This window comes from Corapipo altera, unplaced genomic scaffold (assembly GCF_003945725.1).
Source record: "Corapipo altera isolate COAL_440 unplaced genomic scaffold, ASM394572v1 55, whole genome shotgun sequence".
Lineage (NCBI taxonomy): Eukaryota > Metazoa > Chordata > Aves > Passeriformes > Pipridae > Corapipo > Corapipo altera.
The window spans coordinates 2,819,338-2,832,278 of record NW_020884882.1 but is presented as its reverse complement, the minus strand read 5'-3'; the positions used below and the strand labels follow the sequence as shown (position 1 = coordinate 2,832,278).

At 45.1% G+C, this 12,941-nt stretch overlaps 1 protein-coding gene across 5 annotated transcripts in view; it reads left to right on the top strand.

Annotated features, from left to right (window-relative positions):
* The window catches only part of POC1A (POC1 centriolar protein A), a 57,625-nt gene extending 49,296 nt beyond the window's left edge, over positions 1-8,329 (top strand). For all 5 annotated transcript variants that reach the window (XM_027640063.1, XM_027640060.1, XM_027640059.1 and 2 more), the window contains one exon: positions 8,045-8,329. In XM_027640063.1, coding sequence (XP_027495864.1) covers positions 8,045-8,143 — 99 coding nt within the window. In that variant the 3' untranslated portion in view covers positions 8,144-8,329. The remainder of the gene's footprint in view (positions 1-8,044) is intronic.
* The last annotated feature ends 4,612 nt before the right edge of the window (positions 8,330-12,941 follow it).

Here is a 12,941-nt window from a genome sequence, read left to right as displayed (position 1 = left end):
CATTTCAAACACCTCCAGCTGCTGTGTTCACTCTGTTGATCTGGTGGGCAGCAGGCACTGAGGCAGAAGCTGCTGGTTTTATGTGGGAAGGGAGATATCTTCTGCAAATGGAGAGTTCAGAACCAGGTTAGCATAAAAATTCATAAATAGCTGCGATAATCCACCCACAGGAAATGGCTTTATATGCTTCCCCAAACTAATCTGGCGTTGAAGCTGGGAGAAAACAACACAGTGAAATGGAGAAGACTTGATAAATCTGTAAAATAATCCACAACCTGAACTGAAGGACAGTCTAGCTCATGTGAGATTAAAGGATTATTGCACTCCAGAAAAGACTGCAGGCAGAGGGGGGGAGAAAAATTGTTTTAAATGAGGGGTTTTTAGCATAAAAAAGACTGGGACATAAGTGAGTTGCTTTTTAATTAAAACCGAAAATGTTTGTGTGTGCAGCACTTATAATGAAAGTGAGTAAAATGAAACTTTTATTCCTTTTTTTTGAGATGTGGCCTCCAAAGCTTGTGTTGGTGAGGAATGAATGTGGCCCCTCTCTTCTGAGAGGCATTGACTGTAAATTAAGCAACTGCTTTAGTTAAATATATGCTTTTGTGACTTCAAGTACTTACAAGTCAAGAAGAAAGATTTTGGGGGGAGCGTTTCATAAGTGCTTCTACTTTTGCTTTGCATAAATGTCTTGGTTTCTGTGTTGCTCTCAAGACCTGGACACCCATGGATTATAGGTGAACCCAATGCACAGGAGAAAAACTGCAGGGAGTTTTTATTCCAAAAGAAAAGGTTTGAAACATTAATAAAAAAAGTTCCCATCTGAAAAACCTGTGAAATGTTAGATGAGCTTGCTTTTTAAATCTTAATTTAGAGGACAGAGAGGTATTTCTTATGAGTCAGACCCATCTCTTGGATATTCAGTAGCTTTGATCTCTCACTCAAAACAAATGAAGTGCCCTGCTTGTTGCCAGTCCTCTGTGTAATTCAGCAGAGCTCCTTTTATTTTTGTGAAATATACTTCCTAAATATACTTGTTATAAAATTTTGATGCAAATACATTTTCCTTATTCCTAAGACTGCCTAAATTAAGTGCACTCCTAGGGATATTTCTGTATTAGCAGAGCACTGTCTGAAGGCTGGCTTTTCGGGAGTGCTGATCATCTCCCTGAATGTTCACAGGACCTTCACCTTCCATTTTCCTTCAATGGGAAGGAACACTAAACACCTCCCACAATTTGTTTTCACAAGCAGACTTTGAAGATTAATATAAATTGTTATTCAGCCATTGGATACCAGCAGCTGGGTTCATTTAGGTGAGTGATTTGCATTCTTTCAGAGGCAGGGGACGGATATGGGAAGGCTTTGAAGTCTTTGTGGTTGGGGAAGACCTTTAGTCATTTGGGGTTCTAACCTCTGTATTGAGCAGTTGCTCTCATGGTATGTGCCTGGATGTTTTGATGTAGCTCATCATAACTTGCTGTGTTTTATGCTGTGGTGAAACTGGAAGTCTCCTGACTCCTTTTGCTGTGCTGGTCTAGCCCCAGAGGTCTGGGAGCTCTCCACCAAGGAAGCTGCCCAGAAGCCATCAGCCATTCCCTTCCAGAAACTTGCAGGATCTGATGCAAGTGCCACCAGTTCAGCTTTGGCTGATCGACTGTCAAGACTAAAGCAAGAGCAATGGGTGATGAAACAGTGTCAGTAAGAGGACAGTAAATTGAAAGGCTCAGGTGCAGAGGGCTTGTGTGCCTTGTGTCCCCACCCTGTGTGGGAGACACTGGCAGACCTGTGGCTCACTGTCTTCGTGGCTGGGGTTGATTTAATACAAAGGACATCCTTTTCTGTCCCCTGGGGTCCCTGAGGTCACTGTGATGCTGGTGCTGACCATGCTGCTTGGTCTGGCAAATACTTGATGGAACTAGAATTTTCGGGTTCGCTTGTATGATTTTCTTACTGTAAAAAGCAGAGTGAGCACCACAAGTGATCACTTGTTGCTGTACTGAGTCTCCCACAGGAGTAGATTTGTGCGTTACACCAAAGTTACTCCTATAATTTAGTGAAAGGGTTGGTAAACTGAATTCGAGTAGCTTCAGAAAGTGTACTGGGAGGTGGAAGAAGAGATGGCAGCTGAGGTTGATAGAATGGTTTGAGTTGGAAGGGACCCTAAAAATCACGTAGTTCCAACCCTGCTGCCAGGTCGGCTTGTTCAAAGCCTCACCAATCTCACTGTAATAATCAGAAGAGGAAGCTAGCTGAGCAATATTGATTTTGAATTTTATGGCTGTTTTCTCCTTATAGTGCTTTAGGTTGCTAAATGTAAAAGATTCTTTACTTTTCAAGTATCCTGAGTAGCATGTGTCTGACTGCTGGCTCAGGAGAGCTGGTGGGACTACAACCTTCAATAAATGTGCAAAACCTGTGTTGAGGGGTCTGTGGGACCTCCTTACCCACAGCTATACAGCAGTGCTGACTGAGATGTTCCTGTCCAGCCACACTGGAGCTACGTGTGTTGTAGGAACAATCATACAAGTTTGGGGAATTTGAAGCATGTCCATAACTCAGCCCGGTGTGAAATATTCTATGCAAATAGGCTTTGTGAGAATTCACCTTAGCTTTGCATTCAAAGCTGTTGAGATGGTGAGGAGCCAGAGACCTTATTTAAAATGTCTGGGGTAGCAGTTCTTGTTTTACTCTGAGCTCATGAGGAGCTGTCATTTGTGTTAGAAATCATCCCACTTTTTTATTTTAAACCAAAACCGACTTTAAGTGTATATTTGATCTCTGAGATTAAGGCTTTGACCACTGGAGTAAGGCAGGTCCTGATGTGTGAAGAGCCTGTTGCTACATTAGATGTTAGTTGCTATGAAGGCCTCATACCTTGTTATACTGAGATGGGGCTTATTTCCTCTGCTGGTCTAAACTGCCAGCTCTTGCTGAGAGTGCTTCAGAATGTGTTGAACATCAGTATCTGGTTTGGGTCCCATCTGAAATCTGTTAAGATACGAATTTCCCATGAGGAGAGCAGCCCAACTCTCTTTAGGTGTGTGTAGTACCAGGAGGGGTCTGCTGGGGGTCACAAGTGCAGTGGCTGAGATGGAAAGGACACTGACAGCATGTCAGGGCAAAACTTAGTATGGTAGGAAGAGAAGCTGCTTCTTGCCAGACAGGTTCATGCTTGAACTTTTGCTGCACAAGTTCTCCTGTGAGCCTTTCATCTTGCAGCTGGAGTTTAAAACACCAAACCATGGTTAGTGGAAGGAGTTAATTTTTTTATTTCTGGTAAAAGGCAGGTTTAGGACTAACCCTTCCTGCGGTGGTTTATTTGACTCACTGCATTAGTTTAGAGAAGGGTTCCAAAGCTGGAGCTTACCTGGATATTTGCTAATTCCTGACTCTGCACAGGACTGGATGTATGCTCAGGGTTGTATTTAGCAGATGTTGGGGGAACATTTTAGTGATTCACGTGCAATAATGGGGGCCTCTTCTTGTTGATATTCCTCAGTTTAACCAGTGTTAAACTGGCAGGTTGGCATCTGTTCTCCTTTTTTGTAAGACTGTTTTTACTTTCCAGTACAGAACCAAGGGGCCTCCTCAGTGCTGTGCAGGAGCCTGGCCCCAGGTGTCAGGAGTTTGTGCCCTGCAGGTACCTCTGAACCCACTCATTAGCACTGGCCAAGGAGGCACCCTTGGATGCTAAAGCAGCATTTTCATGGTGCAGTTTACTTGTACTTCCTGGCCATGTTTGGGAATGAAGTGGGTCTGAAATGACTGTTTTTAGGGAGAACCATGAGAAGTTATAGCAGGGTGTGTAAGTCTTTGAAAACAAACCAGCGTTGGTCATGCTGGTACAGACGACAGAGCTCTTAAGCCTCCGACTCCAGGTCAAACTTGGCAAGTCTCACTCTGTAAATCCATGGGCCATCTGTGGTCCTCATTGTACCTCTTGCAAGGCATCCATCCCTAAGTTTTTCCTTGTACCCGTAGAGTGGAGTGGGGAAACTGTGGGCACGGAAACTTGGAAACTTCTGCATTTGTGGCGTGTTCTTCTGCAGGTGCATTTTTTTATAAACTGAAAAGAAAATGCTGCCTTCATAAATTAACATGTCAGATGGGAAAGAAAAATCCAAAGAGGCAGAAGTAATACTTTTCTTGGGTTGTTTGATATGTTAGTGCTCTGCAAAATCTTTTTAGCATATGCTTAGAAAAACTGGTGGAGCAAACTTTTGAGGATCTTTTTATGTAAGTAAAGCTAGAAAACTACTTCTGCCTCCTTTGAGATCAATGGAGAGAGGGATTTTCTGTTATGAATAAACAAGAATAGAAGTGCAAGTGTCATATTGTGCCTGCACAGAGCCAAGAGCACAAATGCTGTTCAGCATCGTGTCCCTTGTAGGTTCAGCCAAGCTGTTGTTACCTGATCTGAGTAACTGTTGTATGGATACTTTTTTGGGGGAGGTCTCCAATTCCTGGTGATCAGTCGGAGCAGTGTTCTGTCCCTAAGCTATTAAGTGGCTAATTAGAGCCGGTGCGAGTGGCGCTTTGAAAAGCTCCTGAGCTGCTTGTGGGGCAGGAGCTGCACCTTTGAGCTTGCAGAGCTCGTCCCTTAGTGTGATGAGCTGAGCCTTCGTTATTCCACCCTTCTGTACCCTTGCCCGCCTGCCCCCAGCTTCAGGTTAAGTCCTGCTTTAGCTAATAGCAGCCATCTGTCTAGGTGGATCTCTCCCGGCAGGGACTCCCACCGCTGCTCCAGAGGGTTGCTGTCGACCTCTGCTCCCTTAACTCCGTTTCCAAGTTTTCTTTGGCGCTGGTAGAACTGGTTTCTTTTGGCATTCAATTAGCACCTGCTTCCCCTTATCTGTCCTCCTCAAGAGCCCCTGAGGGGCCGCTGCGAAAGCTTCACCCCTGAGGCTGCTGGTTCTCAAACTGTCTCTGCTGCTTCATCAGAGAGGGGCGTGTTTAAGAGGGGCTAAGGAATAGATACTGATGAAAGCATCTTGGAACTGCATCACAGATCACTGTTATTTGGGTTGAGGGAGTAAAAATAACATGGAGGAAGAGCATAAGGGGCTTGTCATCAGGTAGGCAAGCGTGACTGCTGGGTGCCTCAGATTAGGTGTCCTGGGGGAGGGTGGAGCTGAATATTCCCCAGAATTTAAAAAGTAAAGAGGAGGCAACTTTTTTTTGTCTACATACTTTCCCATTAATGTTCCAAAGAGAAGAGCAGGTTTTTTCTATGCTAAGTCTGTGAAGATAAATGAAGACAAATGTTGCAGGAAGTGTTGGTAGAAGTGATTTAAATTTTCTTTTCTGTGAAAAATTCCATATTCTGTCCTGATACCTGCAGTAATGCTCAGCACGTTACTGTAATGTCAGAAATACTCCTTAAAAAAATAAATAGGTTGATCTTTTTTTCTCGTTTAAGCCTGAGCTGTTAGTCTTCTGCCAAGTTGAGGCAGGACTTCAATAAATTATCCAGCATTTACTCCCTGGTGCGTAATGGAGACACGTACTGTGCTCCTGACACAACAGGAAGCCCAGATCCTGCCACAGAGTGTGAACCTGGCTCCAGTGACTCCTCACTGAATCTGGCTGACAGTGCTTTCCTCCGTGGCTTAATTGTTGGTTCGTTATCTTTGGAAAGCCATCGCAAAAGCGGGCAGGAGTTGAATGGGTGCAGTTTCATTTGCCTCCCAAGAAGGACTTGCTTTATAAATAGCAACATGGAAATATTGTAAAACTCTCAGCGTCTAATAAAGGAGCTTTTCTTTTCTGTGCAAGTTACAATGTAACACTAATAGCAGCTGGGCAGTATATATTTGTGCTTTCCCTTACCTCCCTAGGATGTCAGATGCCCTGTCTATTTTGGGCATCATATATCCAACTCTAAATGGACTGTAGTCATCGATTCCTACTTTGGACCTCCTGGATTTCGTTTCTGACTGCTGCTTTTCCACATTTAGTTTCCAAAAAACACTTACTGCAAGTCTTCTGCTTATACTTACATGCAGTTTCCATTCTAATAAACATTTTCCTTACAGCTTTCTCACAAATCCAACACTTTCTGAGGTCTGCCTCACTTGTGCTCAGTCTCACGGTGCTGCCTGTAACAGCTCTTAACTCGTATTGATGGGATCATGGTGGCAGTAAATCATGGGACAGAGGAACCATGAGTAATCTGGGCATTGCTTCTAGCAGGGCAGTGTGGCCAGGATGTTAATTCAGGTGATTATCTTTCAAAAGGAAATTTGATGCAATGTTTCATTCCCCCTCTTTTTAACAGAGTGTTGAGTTACTAGTTCATTTTTTAAGTGGAAAAGCCAGGATCCCTACTGCTTTTCATTCTCTCTCTGGTTGCTTGAAGGATAAAATCTTTGCTGTAAGCCCCTGGTAGACATTCAGCCTGCTGTGTTCTGCCATCAGTAGCTTTGCTCCTGATCTCTAAGACAGTCACTAGGCAATGGCATGGGTGGACGTGAAAAAGGTTAAGTCCTCTCTCCTTGAATAGGTGGGAGGGCACCTGAGATGTTACCTGCTGGCTCCACAATGTTTCTTCTGGTTTTCTGTGTACTGCAGTTCTTGTGCCTCAGAGGGGTGGCAATAGAGGAAGAAAAAAACTTAAATGCAGCTTGTGCTGTAGCCCATGGAATATTTGGGCAATGCTGGCTTCATTCTTTCAGGTGACATTTTCTAGAGCTGCAGCAGTGCTCTTCTGCCTTGCCACAGGTCAGAAATGAGAAATATGTTAGAAATAAGCTTTGAACTGTGCTTGGGGAGGAAAAAAAGGTGCATTATGGTAAATGCTGTGATGCACAGCCCTTCCTGACTTTGTTGATCAAGATGGCTTTGCCTTAGTGCCTGCTGTTGTTTTCATTACTTCTGTTTTCTCCCCCACTATTTGTCTCATTCCCCAAATCATTTTACAGGAGACTTTTCATAGTCTCAAGTGGCCTTAGCCAAGCTATTTCCTCTCTTTGTGCTTTCGCTTCCCCAGCTGTAAAATGGGGATAATGAGACCTGCTTGCTTTTGTCAGGCACTTAGAGATGTGCTTACGAAATGCGCTATTAAAAGGCTTTCTATGTATAACTGCTATACAAACAGCGGTTGTCCAAGTTTATTTGAATTACTTTATTAAAGCCCAAGGTTCTGAACATCCTTTGTTTTTAACAGAGGATGTTATTTATGCAGTAAAAATGCCCAAAATGTGAAGCTATTGATTGTTGCTGATAAGTTTATGGATATTAAAGCATTAAATCATCACCGCCCATTATCAGCCATTCTGGTGTCTTTGGAAGCTGAAAGCGGTTGTGCGTTGCTGGGGCCCCTGATTATCTCAGAGTGATCAATAAAAGGTTTTCAGCAGAAGCTTTTATTGCCACGTGGTTAAAATGTTCTTCCTTTGCATCCTGGACACGATGACTTCAGCTCGAGGAGAGAGATAGAACAATCCTTTGTGGGGTAACTGGATTACACAAAGAAATGTGGGCATTATGTTGAAGTAGATACTGCTACTTGGAGTTTCAGCTCCCTTCCACCACCTGCTGCATTCCCTTATGCTGGGAGAGTTTTCTTGCCTCTCATTGTGTTTGTCCAGCAAATTTTGAGTGTTTTAATTACAGCAAACCCCACAGTATTCAGGGAAGGGAGGAAAGAGTTGGAAGCCGAGAGGTAAGTAAAATCAGAACTAAAACTGGGCTAGACTGTTGAAAATCTGTGTGTCTCATTAGCAGAGGAGTGTCTGGTGTCTCATGAATGTGGAAGGACAGAACCTGTCCATGAAAGGAAATGCAGAGCCCCATCTGAAAGCACCGAGTGCTGAAATGGGTGCTCAGTGGTGTCTGCAGGACAGCTTTGTGCCCAGCATCTTCTGTTGCTCCTCTCTGAAGCTCTGTGGTCCTCTGCCCTGTTAAAATCCTGACACTGGATTTCCAGCCCTGAAATACCTCTAAATGCCTCTGTGAATTTAGCATTTCATTGCTCACTCAAGTACAGTGTGTAACGTGGCTTTGTGAGCAGCTCAACAGCAACTTTCTCTTTGTTTTGCAGACAGTTTCCATCCTGGAGCAGAGGCTGACGCTCACTGAAGACAAGCTGAAGGAGTGTCTTGAGAATCAGCAGAAAATCATTCAGAACAAAACGAACTGATTTCCCGAGAGAAGTCGGGAGCTGAAGGCATTGGGAGGTTTGAGGTTGTTTGTGTTCCCAACAGACTGCGTGTGACTTGCTTTAACAATTTTGAGCACAATCTATTTTTCAATTGAAATGTATAGTTATTGTATCTGTAAATAGCTTTGTTACTTTACTAAAATAAAAGGAATATTTTATTCATAAGCGTGGATAACAGTTGTGATCTCTTGTGCTTTTCAGAGGTACAGCAGCTGGAATGTGGACTGAGTACTAACCAGGAAGGTCGCCCCTCTCCCACCTCTGGTGCTGCTAAGTTGGTTTTGAAGTGTTCAAGCATCTTGGAGTTGCCAAATGCCTGGCACAGGCTGTAGTAGGCTTGTTGCTGAGGTGTGTGCTGGCTGTAGGTGACAAGCAAAGTGCTCTCAGGATATTTTGGGCAGTGGTAGCTCACCTCTGTTCTAGGACCATAAAAAACAGGTGAGGGGGACTCGACTGGCACCTGTCTCAACCAAGTCCCAGGTGGTACCTGGCAAATCTGACAAAGAGCAGTTGAGACCCTGGATGGTGTTTGTGCAGAGGTGATTAAACCCAGTGGTGGGGTTTAGCCTGCTCCCTTGTGCAGTGTATGAAAAACAATTGCTTGAGGCTGGAAGAGAGGCCCTGGTGTGTCAGATGCAGGGGGGGTTCTGAGTGGATTTTGCTTCCTCTTTGTCTGCTTCTTAAATTAAAGGCAGGGTAAGGGGAGAGGAAGGCAACCAAATAGTGGAATGTTTTCTCCATTGTGGAACTCCCCTCTTCTCGTACTGGACTGCCTTTAATTTTTGGTCATTTTGCAGATGTTTTCACAGTTGAGTAGCTCATCACTGGCGCCCTCCTCCCCTCATTGCTCCTGACTTTTTTGGGGCTTTAGCAGGTGTTCAGTATGTAGCTGCACAAGAATTTGGACTTCTGGGAGATCCTGTTCTCCAACACCTCTTCTGTTAATACACACTGGAAGTCTGCTTCCTTACAATAAACTGTGACCCACATTCCTGGAGAAATGAGCCACAGGAACCCTCCTCACACCGTCAGATCAGGCTCCTCAGCCTGGTCTGCCTCAGTCCCTGCCCTTGGCGGTCCCTCATGCCACCACTGCTCACCAGCCTCACACAGCACCAGAGCCAATCTCCAGATGTGCTGTGGGCACTCTGGACTCTTGCCTGAGGACTGGCTGCCATCCTTACTTCACATGGGGCTTAGCTGATTTTTAAGGCCAGCCTGTGTGGTTTTGCTTTTGGGTTGGTTTTTGGGTTTTTCACCTGTTTCTGTTGTGGGCTGTGTTGGCTGATACAGTGTCTCAACAGTGTTAATGCTCCTCGTCCCACCTGGGTGAAGCTGCTCGTGTTTCCCTGCTGGCACTAAGAAGCTTCTGGTCTCCTTCCCTCACAGTATTTTGTACATCTCTAAGAACCCCTTGCTGGCTTTATCATAATATTTCACTCCTCCATTTGCAGGAGGCTGAGAGCTTTCTCATTTCCATGCTTGGTTGATGATGAGTTTCTCTCTGCCACAGACTTTGTTTTCTGTTTCCAAGCTCTTAGTCTGATAAATCATTTTTTTCCCTTAGATTGCTCTAATGGAATCAATTCACTGGTGTTATTCTGTGCTCTGGCTCTAAGCTTTCAGTGGCTTTCTGCTGAGACTGACATAATTTTCACTGAAATGAGTTTGTATGGTGATAGGGATGGGTGGGGAGGGGGGGGACTCAAAGGTACATGTGGCCAATTTGTTACTGGGAAAAGGCAGTTTCTGCCCTGATCTGCTGCTACTGAAACGATGACAGAGGTCAGATGCAAGAGCCTAAACTTTCAACTTGATCCTCAGTGTTGTGGACTGGCCTTTGGGATGGAGGTAAGAACAGGATAGGAAAGTTTAAGCATTCCAGCATCAGTTTTTAAGCTTAGCTTTAAATATAGCCTTTGCATCCTTTTAATGTATAGTTTCTAATGTCTTAGAGACCACAGAAGCAGTTTGTATCTGGTATTTTAGAGACACAAATGACACACTCAATGTGTGCCCAGAGGTGCCACTTCTGGGTGCAGTTGGTACGGATACCTTTTTCTTTTCAGATGTTCTGAGTGAATCCATTTGAAAGACTTAATTGGGCTTCTAAAACGGATAAAATGCTTGGGTGCTTAGGGCAAGCCAGAGGGATGTAGGGTGTTGTGGCTTAACCCCAGCCAGCAACTAATCCCCACACAGCCCCTCACTCACTCCCTCATAGGATGGAGGAGAGAAGCAGAAGGGTAAAAGTGAGAACTTGTGGGTTAGGATAAAGACAGCTGAACAGGTAAAGCAAATTCCACATGCACAAGCAAAGCAGAACAAGGAATTAATTCACCACTCCCCGTGGGCAGGCAGGTGTTCAGCCATCCCCAAGACAGCAGGGCTCCATCATCCATAGTGGTGACTTGGGAAGACAAATACTGTCACTCTGAATGTCCTTCCTTTTCTCCTTCTTTCCCTAGTTTTGTTTGCTGACCCCCTTGGGTCAGTTGGGGTCAGCAGTCCTGGCTGTGTCCCCTCCCAGCTCCTTGTGCCTCCTCCCTGGTGCAGTGAGAAGCACTCTGTGTAGGCACTACTCAGCAACAACTAAAGCATCCCTGAGTCACCAGTGCTGTTTCCAGCACAATTCCAGAACAGGCCCCTACTAGCTACTGGGAAAAAGAATTAACCTTACCCCTGCCAAAACCAGCACTTTGGGAAAGTTGCTTTTCTGGGCTCAACTTCTTGTTCAATATTGTTGTACAGGTAATTGGGATTCCCTCTCCTCCTGACTTCCCATACCCACCCTAGCAACTTCTGTACAATTCAGGTGGCAAGAAAGGTAATCTGAAAGGAATTACTTCTGACAGTACTATCTACCTCAAGCATTTCCTTGTCCTGAATCTCAGCAACTTGCCCCCTCTTCATTCCCTCCCCTTACAGCCTCTTTCTTACCTGGAGTAGGATATCAGGACTTAAAATGTACCAGCACTTCTACGGGGTGGTTATTGCTTGAGAGGCAGGCGATGTTTGGAAAATACATTTTAATCCTTGTGCTTAAACACTGGGCAATAATCTCAAAAAAAAAAAGAAAATATCTGAGGAGCCCAAATCCTATTGCCTGTCTTGTCCTGAGGCTCCATGCTTTATCCACTAAGCACCATGGTTTTTGAGCACTGGGGAGAGAATAGCCTCCGGAGTGGGTTAAATCCACTTTTATTTTTATAATCATTATCCTTTAGTTGTTGTTGTTGACTTGGGCACATCTGCAGTGTCCAATTTGTGAAGCTCTTAACTCAGGGAGCAGTAAAACAGCCAAGTGAGGAGGAGCTCTTGTTTGTATTCGGGCTGCCATGGCCTCTGCACTGCATGAGGACATACCCTGCCTTGAGAACCACTTGTGGGGAGCTTTGTGCAGGGGGAGGCTACGAAGAGTTAAGGATTTTGTTTTGGATCTCCAAGGCACGATGGAAGCCAAGTTCTTAAAAAAGTAGTTTAATTTGTTGCCATTACATTTGCCAGACGTATGACCTCACTAAACTTTCAGCAAGGGTTCTTTGTGCCGAGATTGGCCCCTGGGGAGCCCGGTGCTGCTGCAAATGGCTTTTTGGCTGCTATGAGCACGGAGCATGTTAAACATAACCACGATCTGTGAAAAAGTAAGAATCTTCAAGCACTGCCCACTTTCCTTCCTGTCTGGGAGCTGGAATTGGACAGATACAACAGCAGAACTCATTACTGAATAGGCAAAACCAGCAGAGCACTGTGGTACTGACGGTCCTGGCCGGGAAGTGCGATGGCCGGAGCATCCTCTGCCCGCAGGGCTGTCACTGGATGTGAGTCTGCCAGCCAACTAGAAAATAAAATCCAACTATGATCTAAGTAGCTGGGCTAAAACTAGCCAGCCTCGTGGTACAAATCACTTATTATATAACCTCTTTAAAGAGCTGCTTTTGAACGAAATGTTTTTTGAAAGTCTTGAGTAGGAGGGGAGGGAAGCGAGTCGTTTTGCGAAGGTTTGTCACTCTGACGTGAGAGCAGGGCTGTGGTTCTTCTCTTGCTTTTAGAAATGGTTGGTCTGCAAGTGCTTCTCAAGTGGCATGACTGGCTCACCTGTAGTTTTGGGAAGGAATGGGAAAGAAGATTCTCTTATTGATACTCATCTGTGTATTTGACCTGGATTTCTTGTGCTGTAGGAAGTTTTATGTGTGTCTCAGGGAAAGCTGGGATCTATTTGTAGCTCTACAACAGAACTGTCATTGCAGGCAGACATGTCTCTTCAGTCCCCTGTTCTCCTTGTCAGGGGAGACATCTATAAATTACTTCCTCTATCGAGGTACAGGTTCTGTGAAAGAAGAGCTTGTCAGAGATTTGAATGTGGTGTGTCAAGGAAGAGGGAGATGGGCTTCCAGGACACAGGTCCCTGGCATCCCTTACTTTCTCCCTGTCTCCTTGTAGCACAGCAGACAGTGCTGCTGGTGAAGGTGTACTGCACAGCACAAGTGGTGGCTGTCACCTCAGGCTTCAGATGGGGTTGGAAGCTACCTGGTATCACTTCTGGGCAAAGGTGGGGGGACATCTTATAGCAGCCTGTTGGGAGAGGGTGCTGTGGGGTGGTTTCTGGTGAGGGATGAGCCTCGTGGACACCTGGGGATGTTCTGGCATAGGGTGACTCATTGTCTGCTGAGCTGCAGCTGAGACGGGCCAGGTGACCACTGCTCGGGGCCATGGATTTGCCATCTGCAGGGAAGTCTTTCCCCAGTGACCACCTTTAGATTCCTTTATACTCACT